This window comes from Pimephales promelas, chromosome 11, assembly GCF_988280905.1.
Source record: "Pimephales promelas chromosome 11, fPimPro1.hap1.1, whole genome shotgun sequence".
Lineage (NCBI taxonomy): Eukaryota > Metazoa > Chordata > Actinopteri > Cypriniformes > Leuciscidae > Pimephales > Pimephales promelas.
In genome coordinates this window covers 33,113,611-33,138,011 of record NC_142779.1, presented here as the reverse complement: position 1 = coordinate 33,138,011, position 24,401 = coordinate 33,113,611, and the positions used below count along the sequence as shown (strand labels likewise).

Here is a 24,401-nt window from a genome sequence, read left to right as displayed (position 1 = left end):
CTAGTGCTTGTAGTCTTTACAGAAATCCCCCCCTCTTACACTTCCTCCTACAATGACGTAAAATTACATAAATTGACGATTTTTGCGTCATTGTAGGAGGAAGTGAAAAGGGTAAATAGCAGATTTCTCTCGCCTCAGGGAAAAAATGAGAGAGTGTTACATGACCATTCAATAACTGGGTTTCTAACAATGGAAAGCTTAATGCAAATGTGTGGAGTGCCCCTTTAACTTTAGATGTTGTTTGGCTGTTATTCGTGAATTTTAACAACCAGATGAACAAAGAGAAAAGGTGATCTGATGGAGTTGGTTATGTTTTAACATCATCAATTCACAATTATTGGACCTGAATCACTGAACTCATATAGTGTCCAGTTTAGGTTTACTTAAGTACTGTTAGTGATTTAGTCTTTAGAAGAATCTGTGAATCTGTGAATCTCAACAATGGTGACAATAATAACACATGTTGCAGTGCATTCTGGGTGCCACCAAATCAAAACTCATTCATGGCTTCCATCATGCATTGCTGCATGAATAAATAATGAGCTTATGATCACAGATTCTGCTTAAGATCTGTTGCTGAGATTCATACACTAATTCTTGATGTCTGTGTGTGCCTATACGTAAAATAATTTCTGAAGTTATCTTTTTATTGTTTTGATCATTTGGTTTCACTGAAAATGCTAAAAATATGATGCTGTACAAGGCCAGTGCTGCTATAATTAATAAAGTAAACCTTGCTCAGAAACTGGGCTCTATATGAGTTCAGTGATTAAGATCAAATGATTGTGAAATAATAATTATGTTAATGTTAATGTTCATCTGGCTGTTTTAACTCACGTACAGCAGCCAAACAACCTCTGAAGTTTAATTTAAGGGTCAAGAGCCCAACTAAACACAAACACACACTGATCTCCATAATGGTGACTTAAAAATTACGGTTTTCTCCTTCAGTGATTCTGCTTATTATCATCAGGCGTCTTCAATGTTGGCAATAAAAAAGTACATTCTACTCATTTTAAGTGGTTAACTTTTAAGTAATTAATTTGGTTAATTATTACTCAATTCTAATTTGTTAAATTTAATTCATAATATTGATTGTAATCTTTTGCCTCAAGTTTATTGATTAGATTTAACATATTCAGTCATATTTTTTTTTACAGTGATTAGGCACAAACACAGCACTTTGATGTCACATGAGTTTTTAAAGCACTAAAATCTATCAATCCACCAATTCATACATTTCCAGGATAATGTGCATCCTGATAAAGTTCCCTTGGCCTTTGGAATTAAAATAGACCCACATCATCACACACCCTTTACCACACCTAGAGATTGGCATGGGGTACTTTCCATAAGATCATCTTTCAATGCAAATCAAACCAGCTATTAGGCTAACTGAAGTAAAACCATGCCAATCTCAAGGCATGGTGAATGGTGTGTGATGATGTGGGGATATTTTAATTCCAAAGGTCAAGGGAACTTTATCAGGATGCATATTATTCTGGATCCATGAAATAACTGGCTTTTAAAAATAAAAATCTGCCTGACTCTATGGGAATTTATCATAGGGGTGTCCTGACTTATACACCCTGTATTTTAAGGAAAACATTTATTTATTTATGATACATTATTCATTCCCAAAGAAAATGTGTGTGTCCTTAAAGGTTGGAGTTTTCCTCATTTTTCTAATTAAGGCATTAAAAGCAATATCCAAAAGATGATTTTTTATTCCTCTGTTTAGGCAACTTTAACATGGGTGTCCAAACTTATTCACATCACTGTATATGTACATATATATATATATATATATATATATATATCTTTTTTTTTTTAGATTTTTTCTTTTTTTTAAGGATTTATTTTGCATCCTATTTGTGTAAAGTGCCAGGAACACAGTCATTCCTCCTAAAAGTAAAAATATTACTAACATTCAAATAATAAATAGACTTTAATCCCAACTATAGAGGGCTTTTAATGTGATTTGTGTCAGTGTATTGAAGTGTGTGGAGTGAAGCATGAAGCCTCAGCATCACCCTGACACCGTGTTGAAAGCAGGTGAAGCATTGTAATGCGATGCTCAAAGTTGACCCTGTTTGCAGCTGACCTTTCGAAGCGCAGCCAATGATTACCGGATAATTCATATCCACTATTATTATGTGGGATGTGCCAGTGCAAAAATCTAAAACAAAATTGGAGAGAGACAGAGCAATTTCATATCCTGGAATATTTTTTTTTGTGTCCTTTTTGTCTTGAGATTTATCAAGCCTACATATATTACTTTAATTTTGCACTACTCACTATTGACTTGACTGTCAATAATTCTATGCCTTCAACTTTGATTGCCAAAATTACATATTTATGTTTTTTTTTCCTGTGAAATATTTATGTCTTAACTTAAGTAGCTTGAATATAACTCTACACCCTTGCTTCATTTAGTATTTAAGCGGTCCCATAAATATGCAAATTAGCCCCACCTCCAATCACTCGCTCGAGCTTACAGATTCGCTAGGCCAACTTACTGAGGTAAACGCTGCAAAATGGTTTCGCTCTTTACAACGTCAGACACATAACGGTGATTACTATGATTAGCCTTTATCAAACCACTAATAATGTGTTGCTAATGTTACACGAACTATGTTGCTGTTCGCCATCTCAGTCTAAAAATCATCAGAAACACTTTGAACAACTCAGAGCGTCAGTGGAGAAAGGTATTTAGTTCAGCAAATGATTAAATAATTGGCATTTTTTAGTTAACCATCGCTTTAAAGCTACACTGTGTAACTCTTTTAGTTTATTCTTAGCTAAAAACAATTAGTTCTTTCAAAAATATATGTGCGCATTAATGTATATTTACTTTGTTCAAGTAATAAAGTATTCTCGTGAGTGTATAATATGCCATTGAATATACATACGGGTAAGGGGTTCTAATGTCGGTCGCCATGTTGCCCCTCCATCTTGAAAGTACATTAGCCAAAGAGGGACATACCCGTTAATTCAAGCTTCGCCTTTCGCGTTTACGTTTGAGTTAACACTCATGGACGAGGTCGAACTGGAAGCCATGTTAATCTTGGACTACATTGGCCACCGTAGGAGTTAAAATGAAATTGAGAGGAACAGAAACTAATATAGAGTGCCGAAGTGATGACGTCACTTTGTAAGACAACTCGGAAGCTAGCGGCGCATGGGTTCCCTCGGTCGAAAAGCAATGCATTTTCCCCATAGACTTTTGGAAAATCGCAAAAAATAAGATCTGTGTTTAACAAAGGGTTGTGACACTTACACGTTTTGTCTATCAAGATAATCTTTACAAGTTAATCCAAAATTTATACATTTTGAAGCCTATATAAAGATTTTAAAAAACACAATCAGACACAATAAAGTTAAAAAAAAAACACAAACAGGTTATAACTGGTGTGTTTTATGTCATAGATCAAAACGTGAAAATATTTAGAGGCTTTGTTCACCACAGACCTTATTTCAGATGATTTAGCAAAAACCCATTCAAAAATCCCATAGACTTTAGAGCGAGGGAACCGGTAGTGCTAAAATGCTAACTCACTTCCGTGTTTTGGCCTACAGAGTGACCTCGTAACTTCGGCACTCTATTCACTAGATGGTCATATACCTTTTCACCGCTAGACGGGGGTAAAAATCACACAGTGTAGCTTTAAAAACAAACCAACAGCTCGACTTGAGTCACTTGACACACAATGTCGTATAAGACAAATATGAACTCTGAAAAGTAAAGTGTGAAATGTAATATCTGTGGGGCCGGGGGTTTCATTACAACGGGAACATTGTAATTAAAACTTCTAATTAAAGCCTTAGGGCACATTAAGATATTTATAATACCAGCAATCAAGTCAAAACTGTATTTCTCGTAATTGCATTCCGGAGAGATGCAAGCCAAGGTTATTTTCTATTAATGTTCAAAGCACAAAGAAACTTGTAACAGCAACAATAAGCAGGTTTTCCCCCTAAAGGCCCAATTCAGTGATGTGGGTTTTGAAGATCTGGCCGTAAAAGCGTCTAAATCACATAGTAAATCTATTTAAAGCAGAGGCAGGGTGTTTAAGCTCAGAGTTTCTGTAGACGGAGATGTTTTTGATTGAAAGTGTTGCTAATATCTCCAAAGGCCCAAATGAAGAGCTCTGACGGCGAGTGCATAAACTTTGCTGTCTTCTCCTCCTCAGCAAGTTCTCTGGAGAGAGTTAGATGAGAAGAGCTGGAACCCGTTTCAGGCCCGAGGATGTTAAGAGCCAATCGCATCACAAGATTGGCAAAGGACTGGGGCGGCGCTGGCACTGAGACGGCGGACAAACAGATTCTCACCGCGAGCGGAAAGTAAAGGCAGGTGCAGCTTAGCGACGTGTCAGTCAGCTTTCCCAGAACGTGGAGGGGTGGGAACGATGCCCACGCGCTGGGACAGAGAGTCCATACGGGCCGACAGATAAAACGGACCGCGGGCAGAATCACGGAGGGATGGGGCTTATGACAGCCGAGATGTGGGTTTGTGCTGTTCTGCATTCATTCTGCAGGCTAAGAAGTGGCATTGTTAGGTAGTTATGAGGCTTGGGACAAGCGAGCAAATGTTTCTGGTTACATTTTTTTCTCTCAAAGGCCTTATGAATGTGAATGTGAATGTGAGCAAAAATAAGCAGGTTTTCACACTACAATCTTGATTCAGTGATGTGGGGTATGAGTTCCTGCATTAGAATAACTCGCTAAATGTTGTTTAAAAAGAGGATTTATGAGCTTAAAGGGATAATTCACTTTGAAATTAATTTTTGGTATGTTTTATCTTACCTCAAGGGCATCCAAGATGTAGGTGTCTTTGTTTCCAAGGTATTTGATATTTTTAGGTCAAACCGTTCTTGTCTGTCAGTCATATAATGGAGGTCTATGGTCACCACCTCAAAGAACATGCCCAGAGAAGTCCAAATTAAACATGATTTAATGTAAATGTAAGTACACATTGATGGCCTAAGACACGAAACGAGTGGTTTGTGTGAGAAAACGAACAGTATTTAAATCGTTTTTACCTCGTGTAACCACAGCCAAGTCCAAGTGATCTGAGGGCTCGGGTGCTTCGGTCTGCGCAAGCGCTGGAAGTGATTTCTCGCGCATGTACGTCACTCGTTGTTTACACAGAGGTTTCGGAAGTGTTACCTTTCACTGTGAAGATCCAAATGTTTAGTCTCTTTGGCCATCAATGTGTACTTACATTTACGAGTCATTAAATCATGTTTAATTTGGACTTCTCTGTGCATGTTCTTTGAGGTGGTGACCATAGACCTGCATTATATCACTGACAGACAAGAACGGTTTGACCTAAAAAATATCAAATACTGTGGAAACAAAGACACCTACATCTTGGATGCCCTTGAGGTAAGATAAACAAAAATTAATTTCAAAGTGAACTATCCCTTTAAATGAGGACATATAAGAGTGTCAATGATAAAGGAAAGGAAATTCTTTTAAAAATATAGATAAAACTATTTACGACAGAAATTTTTTGTTGTTGTTGTTTTTGGCACGATACAATATCGATTTTAACAACCAACTATTGGCCAATTGACTGATATTTGTCCCTTGCAATCTTATTTGAACTTTTGTTATTAAAATTGATTATTGATTTGATCATGTATTAAATAAGCAAAGCACAAAAACACATGAATTGAGGTATATTAACTAGTTTATTGCTGCTTCATGAAATTGTGGATTGGATTCATTAAACATTCAACAGGCCAACATTATAAGCGAGGAACTAAGATTTAAAAGAAAATTACAAAATACAAATGAGACTTGACAACCTTCAGACGTAATTTTTGTAATAAACTTTATATGTGCTGACAAACCATGTTTTGTAACGATTTCCTTTTGTTTTTGCAAGTATTTAGAAATATGTTGGGTTATGCAACAGATATTATACAACTGATTAATAAACTCAGTTTGTTATATCTGCCTTTTCCATGATAAAGCTGATATGTCGATCAGCTTTAAATTGATCAAAATGCAGCCGATAAAGTTCTTAAAAATGGCAAGTTCTTTAAAATATACTCTTTGAATTCATTTGTTTTTCAAAATCATGTATGCCATTTTCAATTTTTCCAAAAATACAATAATAATATTGAGTAATAACAATTTCTAAATGTATAAAATAAAAAAATAAAAAAATAACTGTTTAAAATGTCAGGACAGCTTTTATTATTATTATTATTATTTTATGGGAGCTTGTTTCCGGTAATTGTGACTTTTTATCTCACAATTCTGACATTTTTTTTACAATTGTGTGTTTATATCTGGTTATTCTGACTTTATTTCTCACAATTTCAACTTTATAAACCACAACCTCACTTTTGTTTAGAATTGTGAGATATAAACTAACAATTGTGAGAAAAAACTCAAACTCGCAAATAAAAAAAAAAAACAATCATGAGACAAATAGTAACAAGAACCTTTTTTATTTTTATTCCGTGGCGGAAACAAGCTTTCATAGTTTTCTGCAACGATCCCATTGAAAACCCATTTTGGCCTCCTCACAGAACAAGAGCATTTCTTTAAAATAACCATTTTCCTTATTGTGAAGATTTTAACAATCTAAAAAAAACCTTTTGCAATAAAGAACTTTTTTTGCAATAAAAGGGTTCAATGGAAGTTCGATCTCAATAAAGAGCCTTTATTTTTAAGAGTGCAAATAAGAAAAAAGCAATATTGACTAGATGACTTATCTAAATGTCTTCTGAACGCCAAACAAACAAAAACATGTCAGTAGTAAATTTGATGCAGTGACAGTACCTGGTTAGGGCCAGTAATTCTAGTGGCATATGCGTTTATATACATACCCTACTGAGAGTAAGGGTGCCTTGTTTGCAGTCTCTACACCGAACGCGTAGTTTTCCAGGCTGGATGGCCTTGCAGACCGCCTTACAGAACACATAGAAACTGCTGTGGCCTTTGGTTTCTGCAAGAACAAACAAAAACATCATAAAAACAAGCAATATGGTGAAGTGTGTGGGGTTTTACACACTTTTCAGTTTCCTATTACAGTTTCTACTATCTCAGTGAGCTGACAACTATTATTAAACCATTTGTTGGTTGACATCCTAAAGCATTTATTGCCAGTTGGTCAGCAACTTTATTAAGATCTGCAACATAAGACATGGTTATATCACTTATCGATGATGATGTAAGATATTCAAATCAAATACGGTCTACTGAAGAAAATCATGAATCTTCTAACTTTTACATCCGTTGTAAAAGTGCCAACACATATGTGAAATATTTCTCACATTAATAGAAATATGTGGATCAAATTCTGAAATTTATTATGTGTCTTCACATTTTGTAACAGGTGGCGTTTTATGGAGAGATTGAGTCTCATCTCATATACGCTGTGAGTGACACATGACCTGCACTATTTGTTACTAATATGCAAGAAAATATCCACAGGGACAAAAATATAGATTTATAGGTAACACTTTAGAGGTAACATGAGATTCGCAGAAACTGTATGTGTTATGCGACCTTTAAAGGACAACTCCGGCGCAAAACGAACCTTTGGTCTAATTACACATTGTTACCTAGTCAACCGTTATCTGAGATTTGTTTTCATGATTGCCGAATGTAAATAGTTAAAAAAACAGTTTAGCCTATAACGCTAGTATAACGCGAGTATATAGGGCATAGAGTAATGACAAATAAAAATCGCTTGGTATTACCACTAAAAAGGCTCAAAATAGCCCCACACTAACACGACAGCATAACAAGGGTCCCTACATTCAAACCGAAGCATTGAGAACTTTGTCAGTGTCCATACAGTTTAATAAGAAGATATTTTATACACACAGTAAACTTTGCGAATACAGGAAAAATAGTCTCTACCAGTCAAACTACGAACGCTGATCCAAGTGCGCTGGTGAGATGTGAATAAGGTGATAAGGTGAGCGCGAACAGTAGGCTATGTGTACATATTGAAGAGAAGAAAACGGTTCGTGTTTGTGTTTCTTCCGGAAACAACCGACCATATGAGATTCTGCACAGTTCAGCGCACTTGGATCGGCGTTTGTAGATCGACTGGTAGAGACTATTTTTCAAAAATGGCTTCTTCCTGTATTCGCGAAGTTGACTGCATGTATAAAATATCTTCTTATTAAACTGTATGGACACTGACAAAGTTCTCAATGCTTCGGTTTGAATGTAGGGCCCCTTGTTATGCTGTCGTGTTTGTGTGTTATTTTGTTATTTTGAGCCTTGTTAGTGGTAATACCAGCGATTTTTATTTGTCATTACTCTATGCCCTATATACTAGCGTTATACTAGCGTTATAGGCTAAACTGTTTTAAGTGATAAAACTATTTACATTCAGAAATCATGAAAACAAATCTCCGATAACGGTTGACTAGGTAGCAATGTGTAATTAGACCAAAGGTTCATTTTGCCCCAGAGTTGTCTTTTAAGAGTGGACACTGTAGCCCTCATGGGAGGACAACTTTTGTGTGCACTAGGGTTGGGTATCTGTTGGGTTTTATCCGATACCAGTACCTACTCTGTATTTTTTTAAACGGTTCCGGTGCTAAAACGGTTTTTGAAATGCTACTAAAGAAAACGAAACTGCACACACTTTGTCAAAAATTATACCCCTTTATTTCCAGGGCCAAACTGGACACAATATTAACTTATATCTTTAAACGATATAAATAGAAGCAACATATGGTAATAATAAATAAACCAATATAAAATAAAAATTCACATTTACATAATTTCAAATAAAACAATATTGCACCGAAATTTTCGTTCTTATTCGGTCCTGTTTCCGTCAGAACCGGTTCCCTATTGGCACAGAGTTTTGGTACTCAACCCTACTGTGTACCAATAGGTAGATAGGCTACAGGTAGAGAATAAGTCAATATGTTTGCATTCTTTTAACTCATTTTTTGTTTATAATGTTTGTTGCTGAAATTTCACATCAAGGAAATCAAGTGCATTCTTTTATTTAAGAACGGATGGGATGAGCTGAGCAAGAGCAACATTGCAGACTAAATCTTATCAAGCTTCTGTTTGCTTTAATTTTGTATCCCTTGCTTCTTGTCCTCTATTAGTGAACAGCTGTGGAGTGTTCTGAGTGAGGCGCAAGTGTTGGTTAGAGCACTGAGTACAGAATAAGAACAAGGTGTAGAAGCTCTTCAACAAGCCACCACAGTCCCAGGACAAAGAGCTCACGATCCAATTACCTAGAATAGAAGATCCAGACATCTTCTCTGCATATGATTTAGTTGAGAGAGGACATGTCCTATCAGTCTGTCCCATCCCAGTTTAAATCACTCATGCACGCACACGCACACACCTGGGAGCAGCATTCTCATTAGAGCTAAAAGCATGGGGCAGCGAAGAGGTACAAGATACCTTGACACAGCTAACAATAAATCGAGCAGAGTGGGTTTTATAAGACAGGCACCCTGTTATTTATGATTTCTGCATGATTCCTCCATTATGCTAATGCTTTTACAGGGAGAAGGGCTGGATAAAAGAGGTAGCATGATTGGACTAAGTAGCCGAGTGGGCCGCTAGCCAGAGCGAGGTTGAAAAGGGAAGGACGGGAAGAGGACAGCTTGTAAAAGCGGCGCCATTGTGGCAAATGACAGCATCCACTTCAGCAACCGGTGCGCTTACAAAAACATTCAAATGCTCTCTCTGAGAGCTGCGTATTACTGTTGAAGGAGGTCGAAAAAGCCTCAGCGGTGCACAAACTAATGTAAATGAAAGGATATACAGTACTTACAAAGGAATTCTAGTTTGGCACTAAAAGCATCATATAGGAAGTGAGTCAGTGGCAATTGCAAATATTGCACAGGAAGAACAACGTCCTATTAATGTACATATAAATGGCAATGACAAATATATATACAAAGTATATATACACTCACCTAAAGGATTATTAGGAACACCTGTTCAATTTCTCATTAATGCAATTATCTAATCAACAAATCTAACAGTCTCATCCCAAGAAGTCATATAACTGACGTCTTGGGATGTCTTTTGACCATACGTCAACATCCGCCATTTTAGGGTACCCTTTAACGTCAGTTACATGACGATCCTGGGACGTCATACAACTGACGCTTTACCTTTAACGTCAGTTAGGTGATGGGGTAGGTTTAGGTCTGGGGTAGGGTTAGGATCCGATAACGTCATCTAACCCAGCGGTTCTCAAACTGGGGGCCGTGCCCCCCTGGGGGGCCACTAGATGGCGCTAGGGGGGCCGCAAAGAAATTCTAGAATATGAAATTAATTATTTAAAAAAAATGATTTTACCTGTATGTAAGTTTGGATTGTCCTATGTGAAATCTGCATTGCATGATTTCTTTTATATTGTAAAACTTTTGTTATATTGTAAAACTTTAGTTTTACTTTTGTAAAACTTAAAATTGTATGTCTTCTAAATTGAAAAAGTATTTCTTTAAGTAGAGTAGAATTTTTTTTGTTTCTTGCTGAAAAAACAGATTGCTGTTCAAATTTGCAAACCAAACTTGAGCCACTGTCATTTACTACCTTAAAATGTAAGAAGTTTAATGCACTTTTTTACAATCAGCAAATTAATTTTTCAGTGTTTATCTTTTACTATGAACATCACAAATGTTCAGTATTCAATGTTGCACTTTTCAGACAATATTACTGTTAACTGTCAAAAGCATTTTTTATAAAAAAAAATGTTATATTTAATGAAATGTACAATTTAACTAATTTTGTATATTCAAAGACATAAAGCTAAAAACAGAACTGTTGTTCCAGCATTGTACAAATTCATTTGTTTTTGGTACAATCTAAAATTTGTAAGTAAAATTGTACGTTTGAGGATGTTTTCGTTATGAGTTTTCTTTTGGGGGGCCACAAAAGGATTCACGCTACACAAGGGGGCCTCCTCCTGAAAAAGTTTGAGAACCACTGATCTAACCGACGTTAAAGGGTACCCTAAAACGGCGGATGTTGACATATGGTCAAAAGACGTCCCAAGACGTCAGTTATATGAAGTCTTGGGATGAGACTGCGCTGACCAATCACATGGTAGTTGCTTCAATGCATTTAGGGGTGTGGTCCTGGTCAAGACAATCTCCTGAACTCCAAACTGAATGTCAGAATGGGAAAGAAAGGCGATTTAAGCAATTTTGAGCGTGGCATGGTTGTTGGTGCCAGACGGGCCGGTCTGAGTATTTCACAATCTGCTCAGTTACTGGGTTTTTTTAACACACAACCATTTCTAGGGTTTACAAAGAATGGTGTGAAAAGGGAAAAACATCCAGTATGCGGCAGTCCTGTGGGCGAAAATGCCTTGTTGATGCTAGAGGTCAGAGGAGAATGGGCCGACTGATTCAAGCTGATAGAAGAGCAACTTTGACTGAAATAACCACTCGTTACAACCGAGGTATGCAGCAAAGCATTTGTGAAGCCACAACAGACACAACCTTAAGGCGGATGGGCTACAACAGCAGAAGACCCACCGGGTACCACTCATCTCCGCTACAAATAGGAAAAAGAGGCTACAATCTGTTGAACAGTTGAAGACTGGAAAAATGTTGCCTGGTCTGATGAGTCTCGATTTCTATTGAGAATTTGGCGTAAACAGAAGGTGAACATGGATCCATCATGCCTTGTTCCCACTGTGCAGGCTGGTGGTGGTGGTGTAATGGTGTGGGGGATGTTTTCTTGGCACACTTTAGGCCCCTTATTGCCAATTGGGCATCGTTTAAATGCCACGGCCTACCTGAGCATTGTTTCTGACCATGTCCATCCCTTTATGTCCACCATGTCCCCATCCTCTGATGGCTACTTCCAGCAGGATAATGCACCATGTCACAAAGCTCCAATCATTTCAAATTGGTTTCTTGAACATGTCAATGAGTTCACTGTACTAAAATGGCCCCACAGTCACCAGATCTCAACCCAATAGAGCATCTTTGGGATGTGGTGGAACGGGAGCTTCGTGCCCTGGATGTGCATCTGCAAGATGCTATCCTATCAATATGGGCCAACATTTCTAAAGACTGCTTTCAGCACCTTGTTGAATCAATGCCACGTAGAATTACGGCAGTTCTAAAGGCGAAAGGGGGTCAAACACAGTATTAGTATGGTGTACCTAATAATTTTTTAGGTGAGTATATATAAAAATCAGCACACACACACATTACTTTTAACCCAGGCTAAGTGGAAAAACGTACCTCTGGCGTGCCAAAATGCAGACTGATCTCATGAAATGGCATATGTATGACACGCCAGTTCGTATTTCTATTTTTGGCGTGCTATCAACACGCATAATCGCTTTTCAGCGAGTTTATCAACGCCGTTGACTTAACGTTACATTACTGTATATATAAATATATGACCTACTCCTTGAAGAGTGCTTCTTCACTCTTATAAAGCACCAACTGCCAATGGATTTAAACATATATTTCATCCACACAAACATACGCACATAAAACAACAGTTCCACCGCCTTCACCTGTGTGTCCAGCAGAGTCCCCCTGTCTGGACGCATCTGTCTCCAGAATGACAGCCAGGCCTTCAGATGCGGTGGTCAGACGGGAGCTACTGAGGTCGAGTCGGGTCAAGCTCTCGGTCCCGTGGCTCAGCATGCGCTGCAGGACCAGCTCAGAGCGCCGGGTCGAGGACGGGGGCAGGACCACGTGAACCGTGCTCTGCTCGGGGAGATCGCAGCCCTGTCACAGAAGAGGACAAGCAGATAGTTACAGCTTCATCCATGTTTAATATCACTATACCTCAGGGATTGGTCTGTAATCCATCATGCACCACTACACTCTAAAGAAACACCTATGCTTTTGTCAGGTTTTGGATTTGTTCTAAGATTAATGTGGTTGATGTCTTCATGTAAATTGGATTTCAAGATGATCCCCTCTGTAATAGTTCTCACTGGTCCATTTCTGTTAAGCAATTTAGGGTAATTATTAATGGAAAAACTGAATGTAGTAACCCCATGTCAGATCAAAAATTGCTCAGAAAAAGTTATATTTTATTTTATTTCTGAAACCATCCTCAGTGTCAGTGATATGAATAGTAATTCTATGGTGCTGTAGTCTCAAAAGCGCACTGCGAGAGGATCTTTTCATCCTGTTGTCTTTCATTTCTGTCTCCAGCATGAGGAAAGAAAGGATCAAACTTTGCCGTCATAAGTACCTTCACAAATTCAAGTAATCAAGCTGGCACATACGCCGCAGACCGGTGGGATTGTAGCGCCGGAAAAACAGGTAGAGAGAATAAACATGCCAATCACTGTAAGACACTGACAAAAAGCTTGTATCTTGCAGAGAATGAAGGGAAGATGAAGGTAAAAACAGCATTGTTTGGAGAAGGCAGAAAAATGATAAAGATATCATACAGTATGAGAAGCACTTTAATACGGTACAATTCCCTTAAGTATTCGCTTGATTGTCCTTAATTTCCTTTCTGAATATGACTAAAAAAATTGTCTCTTTGAGTAGAAATGTGGTTTGTAGAAGATGTTCATATATATATATATATGCTCACCTAAAGGATTATAGGAACACCATACTAATACTGTATTTGACCCCCTTTCACCTTCAGAACTGCCTTAATTCTACGTGGCATTGATTCAACAAGGTGCTGAAAGCATTCTTTAGAAATGTTGGCCCATATTGATTGGATAGCATCTTGCAGTTGATGGAGATTTGAGGAATGCAAATCCAGGGCACGAAGCTCCCGTTCCACCACATCCCAAAGATGCTCTATTGGGTTGAGATCTGGTGACTGTGGGGGCCATTTTAGTACTGTCAACTCATTGTCATGTTCAAGAAACCAATTTGAAATGATTCGAGCTTTTTGACATGGTGCATTATCCTGCTGGAAGTAGCCATCAGAGGATGGGGACATGGTGGCCATAAAGGGATGGACATGGTCAGAAACAATGCTCAGGTAGGCCGTGGCATTTAAACGATGCCCAATTGGCACTAAGGAGCCTAAAGTGTGCCAAGAAAACATCCCGCACACCATTACACCACCACCACCAGCCTGCACAGTGGGAACAAGGTATGATGGATCCATGTTCTCATTCTGTTTACGCCAAATTCTGACTCTACCATCTGAATGTCTCAACAGAAATCGAGAGTCATCAGACCAGGCAACATTTTTCCAGTCTTCTACTGTCCAATTTTGGTGAACTCTTGCAAATTGTCGCCTCTTTTTCCTATTTTTAGTGGAGATGAGTGGTACCCGGTGGGGTCTTCTGCTGTTGTAGCCCATCCGCCTCAAGGTTGTGTGTGTTGTGGCTTCACAAATGCTTTGCTGCATACCTCGGTTGTAACGAGTGGTTATTTCAGTCAAAGTTGCTCTTCTATCAGCTTGAATCAGTCGGCCCATTCTCCTCTGAGCTCTCGCATCAACAAGGCATTTCCGCCCACAGGACTGCCGCATACTGGATGTTTTTCCCTTTTCACACCATTCTTTGGAAACCCTAGAAATGGTTGTGGTGAAAATCCCAGTAACTGAGCAGATTGTGAAATACTCAGACCGGCCCGTCTGGCACCAACAACCATGCAACGCTCAAAATTGCTTAAATGACCTTTCTTTCCCATTCTGACATTCAGTTTGGAGTTAAAGGGTTAGTTCACCCAAAAATGAAAATTCTGTCAGTATTTACTCACCCTCATGTTGTTCCAACCCCGTAAAACCTTCGTTCATCTTCGGAACACAAATTAAGATATTTAAGATATTAAGATCACTCCAGCATACAGTCCATAGGCCTCTTGATGGAATGACTTGCTGTCCTCGAAAAGTCATTAAAGACATTGTTTAAATAGTTCAAATGACTACAGGGGCTCAATCTTAAGTTTATCAAACGACAAGAACACTTTTGTGTGCAAAAACAACAAAAATAACGACTTTAATTCAACTATTCGTTTATTTCTCCCTCTGCGCGAGTCAGGTTACTAGTTTAATAGCGTAAGCTTCTGTTATTGTACGTCACACGCATCACACACATGACCAGCGGCGGCCAATAGTGAGCTTACGTGTGACGTAGCTTTACGTAATCACACTACGTTAACTGACTACAGGCCCATGGAGAAGGAAGTGAAGCCCTGTAGTCACTTGGACTATTTTAACGATGTTTTTAATGACTTTGCGATGCCAGCAAGAGTCATTCCCTCAAGAAGCCTATGGACTGTATGCAGGAGCGATCTTAATATCTTAAATATCTTAATTTGTGTTCTGAAGATGAACGAAGGTCTTACGGGGTTGGAACAACATGAGGGTGAGTAAATACTGACAGAATTTTCATTTTTGGGTGAACTAACCCTTTAAGGAGATTGTCTTGACCAGGACCACACCCCTAAATGCACTGAATCAACTGCCATGTGATTGGTTGATTAGATAATTGCATTAATGAGACAACAGGTGTTCCTAATAATCCTTTAGGTGAGTGTATATATATATACACAATATTTATTCACTCACAAAAAATTATCCAATTTTTAGATCATGTCGATTCAAACACCAATTATTAAACTGTGATGCTCTATCATTCTTTACCTCTTGTTGAGCAGAGAATTATTTCTACCTGAAAAAATAGCAGAATGAATGATGCAAATCAGACAAAAACATTCCTCCAATAAGAGAAAACCTCTCTGACAGGGAAAGTGATTCTTTTGTCTGAAACCGTTCTCAAGCAAGTGTCCATTTCTTAGTTTTAGCAAAAGACAAAATAAAAGTGTGAATCTCATCTTGTCCATTTTCTCCATCAGTCCCTGAGGGTTGATTTTTTCAATGGCATAACCTAAATTAAAGGGTAACTAAACCTCTAGTCAGAGCCTGATTGAAAAATGCTGGAAAAGTGGAGGGAGGAGCGTGCACCTGAGACGCATCTCTTTGTAGGCAAGGGCGTGGTTAGCTGGTACTCTCTGACATCACAGAGAACCACAACTTCCAATAGGAAAATTCAAATGCAGTAGCCACCGTTCAACCTGAAGAGGGCAGCACTCAGACGTTTTTACACAATATATTGTAGAATAAAAACACTTTAAACCCAAATGTCAAAAAAATTACTTGAATCAATGAACAGCATTAATAAAGCCCCAGTCTTACAGATCATTAACTTAAAAAAAGATTGTTTTAGGGTTTAGTTACCCTTTAAAGAAAGACCCTCTCGCTTCAGGTGAACGGACACCCAGCAAAGCCTTATCACACTTTCCTGTAAGAGAAATGAGACTTCTAATACAGGCTGAAAGAAAGATGGGCCGCATGCTGGGAAACAAAGCGGCCATAGCAACACATTGCTATCCCTATCGAGAAATGCAGTAATGGAAATTAGCATTGATCACATGATGGATGCTTTAAAGGCCGCTGTGACATAAAATATGCCGGTCAATATCAATTGAGTCGCACGGCAGTGCATTTCTGATTTTGCATTTGTGTTCCATGACAAAATAACAGCGAGACGATCCTTTGTATTCGAACGCTACGCCTACAGAACTCGCGATAACCTCTAATTCACATTAATTGAGCCAGCAGTTTTCCTGATAACTCCAGTTCTCAGAGTAAAGGGGAAAGCTTTGGACAAAAAAAAAACTAGAAATGCACTCTGAGATAAAAAGCAATTTCCAGGACGTGAACTTGTGACATTTAGAAAAAGCATTGATCCAAACAAAACACACACACACAGCCTGAAAATTGAACACAAAACCAAGAGACGGAAAAATCGTCCGTAACATAAGAATAAAGTCTCCACAGCAAATGAATTTGAGGTTGTCAGCCCGCCTCGATGCTGACTTTTATTTATGCATATATATGTCTATTTTTTTCTTTATTTTTTTCATCTTCAAATCCACTTACTTTGGGGACAGAGCGGCGCTTGTATTCCTGATGAGCAGAAAGTGCCTTCATTTTACGCACATGTGACCTTCATCAATTGAGACATTCTCTTGGGGGAGCCTGATCAACAAGTCAGTCTTATAAAGACCGGGACACTGTGCATTAGTAACGACTTGGCTCTTAAAGATACGCAGCGGCTGAATTTCAATGCTGAAAGCACGGAGACAATCAATTTATCTTTCATCTGGAATCATAAGCAGCCCCAGAGAGTCTGGACACTTTCTCAAGGTCATTTATGGTCATTGCTGGCATCAGTACTCATATATTCATCTATATTTCATCTTAAAGGGACACTGTATTAGTTTAGACTGTGAGCTGAATCTCAACTGTGCATGATTTGCAAATAGTTTGTCTTTGAATTAAAAGTTGAAAAATGGATGTTCTACAAAACTTGGTTACTACACTAATTTCCATGTTACTTTTAAAAAAGATATTTCAAGTTCCAAAAAGGGGTTCTCAAGTTCCAAAAAGATATATATATATATATATATATATAATTTTTTTTTTTTTTTTTTTTTTTTTTTTGCAGTGATGCCATTAAAGAACTACGGAAGCCCTGAACCGCAACCTAAAAAAAAAAAAAGTCAGTAAAAAAAAAAAAAATCTGTAAAAAAAAAAAATAAAAAAAAATCTAGCATTTCGAGATTAAAGTCGAAATGTTTCGAGATTAAAGTCGGAATGTTTCGAGATTAAAGTCGAAATGTTTCGAGATTAAAGTCGGAATGTTTCGAGATTAAAGTCGAAATGTTTCGAGATTAAAGTCGAAACATTGTGCATTCATAACAGTGCGCGTCCACTGGCTCAGAGCGCGCGTGTGTGTGTGAAGTCGAACTGCCATGGATAAACACAAAATATAGCTTTTTACTTTTATCTGAATTACTTATCTTACTTTATCGTTATAAAATATAATGCGCCGGAATAGACTTTAGCCTATAGGAAAACCAACACGGAAAACACTTTTCAGACTGGATGGAGAAATCCAGCTTTATGAATGAATGAATGAATGAATGAATAGGGCATTTATATAGCGCTTTCATATATGCCTACACTCAAAGTGCTTTACAATCATATCAGAGAATCTCTCCTTAACCATAAGTGGTTATTAAATCTTAGGAAATCACAGGATCCGGCCAAATGATTGGATACAGAATGATGCACTTAAAATGTATCCAGAGCGTATTTACGTTGAAGAGGGAGACCGAACAGTTACTGTTGTGTTCTCGACCCAGATAGTGTTGACTAGACGAGCACGAAAACACCTCAGAAACACTGCCACTAGCACGTGTGACGTGTGTAAAATTTTGTTGAAAGCCCAGATAAAAGTAAAAAGCTACTATTTTGGGTTAACCATGGCAGTTCGACTTCTCACACACACACACACTCGCGCGCTCTGAGCCAGTGGACGCGCACTGTTATGAATGCACAATGTTTCGACTTTAATCTCGAAACATTTCGACTTTAATCTCGAAATGCTAGATTTTTTTATTTTTTTTATTTTTGTTTTATTTTTTTACAGTGTACTTTTATGATAGATCAAGCAGATCAACATTGTGTTCCACAGAAGACAATAATATAGATTTAGAATGACCTAGGTATATTGTCACTTTTAGCAATTTAAGCCAATACCTTAATATCTGACAAAACTGGATGACCATAAAAATGTAGTTTAAAACCATATAATATAATTTAATATAATAAAAACCCATTTTATAAAATCCCAAATTAAATCGCCGCAAGGGAGCAAGTTGAAATCCACTCTGCTAGTTCAAGAGATGACTAAGCATCTTCGAAAAACACTGCCAATGTGATATGGGCTCAGCTGAGACACTTCCCCATGTAGACAGATGGTGTGGAGAGCTGGCCTTGAGACACAGAGCCTGAGAGGACACTGTGAATAATATCAGCCGGGACTTCCAACTGTGGAAGATCGACACCAGACAAAGATGTAAAAACAAGAGCATCTCGCCGGTTAAGCTGCTTAGGAAGTCAAGTGCGTCACTAGAGTCACATATACCGACATCCTCTTTGAAACCACCATTAAGTATTTACAAGGGGACTCCGTCCTTGCAACGCATTGACCAAGCATTCACGTTTGCATTGTAGCGTTGAGTATATCTTTGGCCCAAGGGAACACGTGGCGCAATCCTGAAATAAGATGGTGATTGGCTCCTTGGTGAGGCGAAAGGCAAGGACGAGGATGACTCTCATTCACGAAGAGTCCTTGAAGCTGAATGCATGTTGTAACCTTCAGAGCACTGCCGTTTATCTGTATTGCTCCTTCAGAAAGCGTGGAGAGTGTGAAAGGAGGAGGACGAGACAGAAAGAAAAATGGGGGAGATGAGCACTTTGGAAAATAGAGGTAATAACAGTGAGCAAGCCAATGGGTCAGAGAGGAATATAAAAGAGTGAGAGAAGAAGACAAAAAAGAATAACAAAGACAGACAAAAAAAACAACAGCACAGAACAGAGAAAAGGAGGCACAAAGGACGTAAAAGAGAGAAATAATGACAAACAACCAGACAAACAAAGAGAGAGTGCAGACAAACACTGACAGCAACATGAACTCTCTTCCGGGAATTCATTAAGAATGAAATCCGGACACTAGTAACATTGTTTATTTGTGCATGCTGCCGTTGCTTTAGAATTTGGTTCACTTTGGAATTATGCAAATAAGGTGATAACAACAAGCCAATGAAATCTATGCTGAATGCCATTTACACAGGGCAGAACTGAGTGAAGGATACAGCAGACTACAGCAATCTGACACACTTTACTGTTTTTTATATACTATTGTAGTATTTGTGAATATTTCATATAAATAAATAAACAAACAGTTTTCGCTTTAATTTTAAGTTTTAGTCATTTTTATGATCTTTTAAAAAGTATTTCTAGAAATAATTTATCTTTATTTGTGTGTTTTGGTTTTTAAAAAGTATTTCTAGAAACAGGGGCGATTCTAGGGTCAGAGCTTTAGGGGTGCTGAGCACCCAATGAGCCCCACTGCCACCACCCACATTTTACACCCATATACGCTCCCTCTCTCTCTTCATTTTATTTATTTAATTAGTTATTTGTAGGGGGGACAGTGTACACATTAATCAACATTAGAACAATGAAAATGTACCCGAGTTAGATAAAAGAGCTAATTTTCATCTGTAGTTCCCCTGCCAGCAGTAAAAAAAGGCAACCTTAAAGATATGAACAAATGTGTAGTCTGAGGGGTTCGGGGAACCCCCCTAGAGGTATTTCTAGGTATTTTTTTTACCTCTAGGTATTTCTAGAGGTAAAAAACTACTGAGTGTTTTTTGGACATTATTTAACCGTGTCAAAGACGAACAAAATTTTTAGAATAACAACATTTCTTGCTCCAAGTTTTAGGGGTGCTGAGCTCCTCTTTAGTGCTGAAGCACCCCTAAAAAGGGGCTAGCCTCGCCCATGTCTAGAAATAAATTATCTTTTTTTTGTGCGTTTTAGTTTCAGTAATTTTAGTACTTCAACTCAAATTTATTATTTCAGTTAGTTGCCAAGGCAACATTTTTCATTTTCATTTAAGGAAAAATCAAGTTTTTAATGTTGTTTATATGTCTATGCCCTCAAAACAATCCTGGGTTGTTTGAACCCAAATTTGGGTAAAATATGGACAAGCACAAATGTTGGGTTAAAAATGTAATTTCAAATGTGAACCCAACTTCAACTTTCACTTTCAACTGTAATTTTTTTAATTGCATTTTTAACCCAACATTTGGGTTTGTCCATATTTGACTTAAATTTGGGTTGAAACAACCCATCATTTTTAGAGTGTGTGGTGTTTTTGATATGCTTTAATACAGTAAATTCATAAGTCAACAACACTGATGAGTATTTTAAAACGGCAGTGAACCAAAGACACGGTTTAAAATCGCTGGTGTTTCTGATGTCACAAACTACCTTGTGACCAATCAGGGGTGTGTTTCCCGTACAAGACGTAGTTCACTGCTTCACTGCCATAGTACGATGTATCGTTGGAAAAATCAACTAGCTAGTCACGACTGTTTCCCGAAACGCACTGTCGCAAAGTATCGTTCAACCCCGTTGGTTTCGCACGTGGTGGAGTAATAACTACTTTTAATGAAATGTTGTTTGAGATGTTTTGAGATCCAATTAACGCTAGATTTGTTTTATATAAATTACAGACATGTCATCTGAGGACTATTTCTAATTGTTCTCAGTTGTTTTGCTTTATTACCAGACTCAATATTTGGCTCGTTCTTACATAGTAGAGCACGTTCGCACATGTACACTCTTCAAACACGTTACTTCAAATCTTTTGAAAAACTAAAAGACGTAAATTACATTTGTATGTATTCTAAATAAAAGACACCTGTTGTACTGAATGTCAGCTTGCTTATTTTGCTCAAGATAAGGATTTATTACATCCAAATGTGTTGCAATATAGAAACGATGCCTCTAACCACAGGTCGAGAGCTGTCGTTCAAACCACACAACTTTGCGATGCTGTTTGCGAATGTCCGTTGGAACGATGGTTTCGGGAAACATCGACTCGTTAAACTATGCAGATACTTGGGAACCATGCGACCATAGTTGGCTAACGATGCTTTCGGGAAACGCACCCTTGATCAACCTGTGATTGTCAACCAGTGGATCTCTGAGCTGAGTGAGTGAGTGGAGGTGGGGCTCATTAGCATATTAATAGAACCAAGTATACTAAATGAGGCAAGTAGAGTTACATTCAATCTATTTTAAAGCATGACGATTTTTTTTAAAAGGAAAAACACTTAAATATGCATATTCTTGTGTAAAATAAAACACACCGATACTACAATAATATAAAATTGAGCTCTTTTAATGAAAAATGCATTTATATGTCAGTGTCTGCATGTGTAACCCAGTCTGGAACAGAACAGGTGCAATTAAAGATGAGTTGATTACAGCATCACAGAGTGTGACTGTGAGAAACACATATATAACGTGAGACCCAGGAGCTATGAGCTGTGCAAATAAGCTATTAGTCGGTTACATTCTCCAGAAACACTCAGTACAACACACTCACGCATACACAAGGCCAACTCTTTTTAATTAGTGCGAGTTTTATCTGTGCCCCAGTAAATTCACTGCACAATGAAGCTGTGGTAAATATGGATGAGAGACACGTAAATTAATTTTGAGAGAAGATGAGAGCTTATTAAAACAAATTGAGTAAATATACAGCATATTGATTCCACAGAGCAAGGTGACAACCTGCAGCCGGTGTCAACACTTAAGAGCCACTCGAGAATAGAGCCGAGCGAAAACACAAGGATTCTCACGCATTTACCGACACATAAAATCGTTTGGGCTTGTTTTCTGCATGCTTCAATTTTGTGAAGAAATATATGGCCACCAACAAACTAGAAGTCTGCAACCTGACCTGAGAATGACGGTCATTTCAAACAGTCAAACAGTCATTTCATTTATTTATTTTTTTAAATTACAGATTGACCAGTATATCAGGTTTTGTTCGCAATAACTTTTAATTTATCTCCGTTCTTCTGTGACCGGTTCTGCCGTTTCAAGATTTTGGTTCTACAGTACAAATGTGCAGTCATGTTTATCATTGGTCTACATATTTGAAGGAGAAGTAAAGTAATTTCAATGGGAATCAAACATTTTTAAAAAAGGTTGAAGGATTTCCCAACATTTTGCAATGGGTTCAAGTTTGTCAAGTGGATTCATTGCATTGACCGACAGAAAACAAAAATGGTTATGTGTGATGTACTTTATACATCACTACAATATTGACAACAGACAATGGATTTTTGACTCTATAGAGGTACTCTAGTGGTAAAATAAAAACATTTATAAAAAGTTATTTTTTCATATAAATTGATTTTAAAAAGGATCTGCCAATTACCAGATAGTGGTAAATACATATGGGTCAAACTATGAAAATTAAAATGATTACTGTAAAATGCATGATTAAACTCTTCTTTCTTATGTGCAACATACTAGCGCTCAAGAGCTGGGTTGAAAATATGATTTTCTCAACTTTAATCGATTCTTATTCTGATGACCCAAAATTGATTCTTAAATCCCAAAAATAAAATGTTTAGTCTATGCTGTTTTCAGTTGATGCATGAAAAAAACTTTTGTAGCATGTCTGCACTAAATTTTGTAGCACTAAATATCATTTGTAGCACTCTAAAAAAGTAATTAATTACTAGTTACTAATTACCTCTTCAACAGTGTAATTAGATTACTGTCCTAATTACTCTCTCTAAAAAGTATTTAATTACTTTTAATTACTAATTACTTTCAAAATCCCATATCAATCTCAACCAGCTGAATAATACAAGGATAGACATGAATCTGTTTTAATTCTTTCAAATAAATACTATAAAATAGCATGAATTATCCTTAAACAGACCAAGGTGGAGAAGGTTACATTATAAAAACATACTTTTTAACATCAGACGATACATTTTCATGTTAAACCCACTATTGTTTTATGTCTGATCTCAAGACATTTCACACTTTTTCCATACATATTTTACAATAATTCATACGAATTTGTACGAGTGCGGTCGTAATATTTAGACACCTCATCAAATGCATACGAATCGCTGTGAGATCGGATTGATCTCTAGCTACACAGTATTTACCTCAATTACATCAGAAGTAACTGTAATTAAATTACAGGTAAATGAAGAGTAATCCCTTACTTTACATTTTCAAGGGCAAAGAAATTAAATTACAGTAACTAATTACTTAGTAATTACATCCAACACTGTTTGTAGCATGTCTCCAATCCAATAAATCGTAATAAGCTTGATGCTTTTTTATTCTTTATATGAAAAAGTCCAACGCATTCTCATCCTTTAACGTCATATAGAACGCTATATGACAAAACGGCGCTATACTACGCACATGGCACCTGTTATCGTTAATATAACACGCGCTGTGAGGGCTAAGTTTAGGGTGTGCGTGTCATATTCACGCTAAAGGATTTATAACGTCTTGGGTTCGCGTGTTATATTACCGATAAAGGGTGCCATGTGCGTAGTATAGCGCCGTTTTGTCATATAGCGTTCTATATGACGTTAAAGGATGAGAACGGGCTGAAAAGTCTGAACTTTCAAAGTTTCAAACTTTCAATTACATTACTTCAAATCGTTTTGCTCTTTAATGCCAGTTTCAAACTACACAAAATTTTTGTCTGTCAGATTATGCAATTTTGATTCTTAAATTTTTGCTGTGACGTGGACAAGAAACATGCCAGACTACACGCTGCTCTCAGACCAATCATTGCTTGCCGTCTTTAACGACATGCATGATGTTATTGAGAAGACCGATCTAGCGACTGACTTCCAGAAACAAGAGCATAAACAAACAGTGGCTACCAAAGTTGCATATTTTCTTAATGCCAGTTCCAGCACTCGCTGGTTTGCTGAAGCTCCTCGGCTATTGTTCGCCAGCGTTTATCTTTTTTCACTCGGTGTTGCAAAATTCCACCTAGAAGCCCCAATGCC

At 37.6% G+C, this 24,401-nt stretch overlaps 1 protein-coding gene across 1 annotated transcript in view; it reads right to left on the bottom strand.

The window, feature by feature from the left end:
• prkn (parkin RBR E3 ubiquitin protein ligase) overlaps positions 1 to 24,401 on the bottom strand; it is a 157,168-nt gene that overhangs the window by 80,213 nt on the left and 52,554 nt on the right. The window contains exons 3-4 of the mRNA XM_039690476.2: positions 12,497 to 12,713; positions 6,846 to 6,964 (exon numbers count right to left, since the gene is read on the bottom strand). Coding sequence (XP_039546410.2) covers positions 6,846 to 6,964; positions 12,497 to 12,713 — 336 coding nt within the window. The remainder of the gene's footprint in view (positions 1 to 6,845; positions 6,965 to 12,496; positions 12,714 to 24,401) is intronic.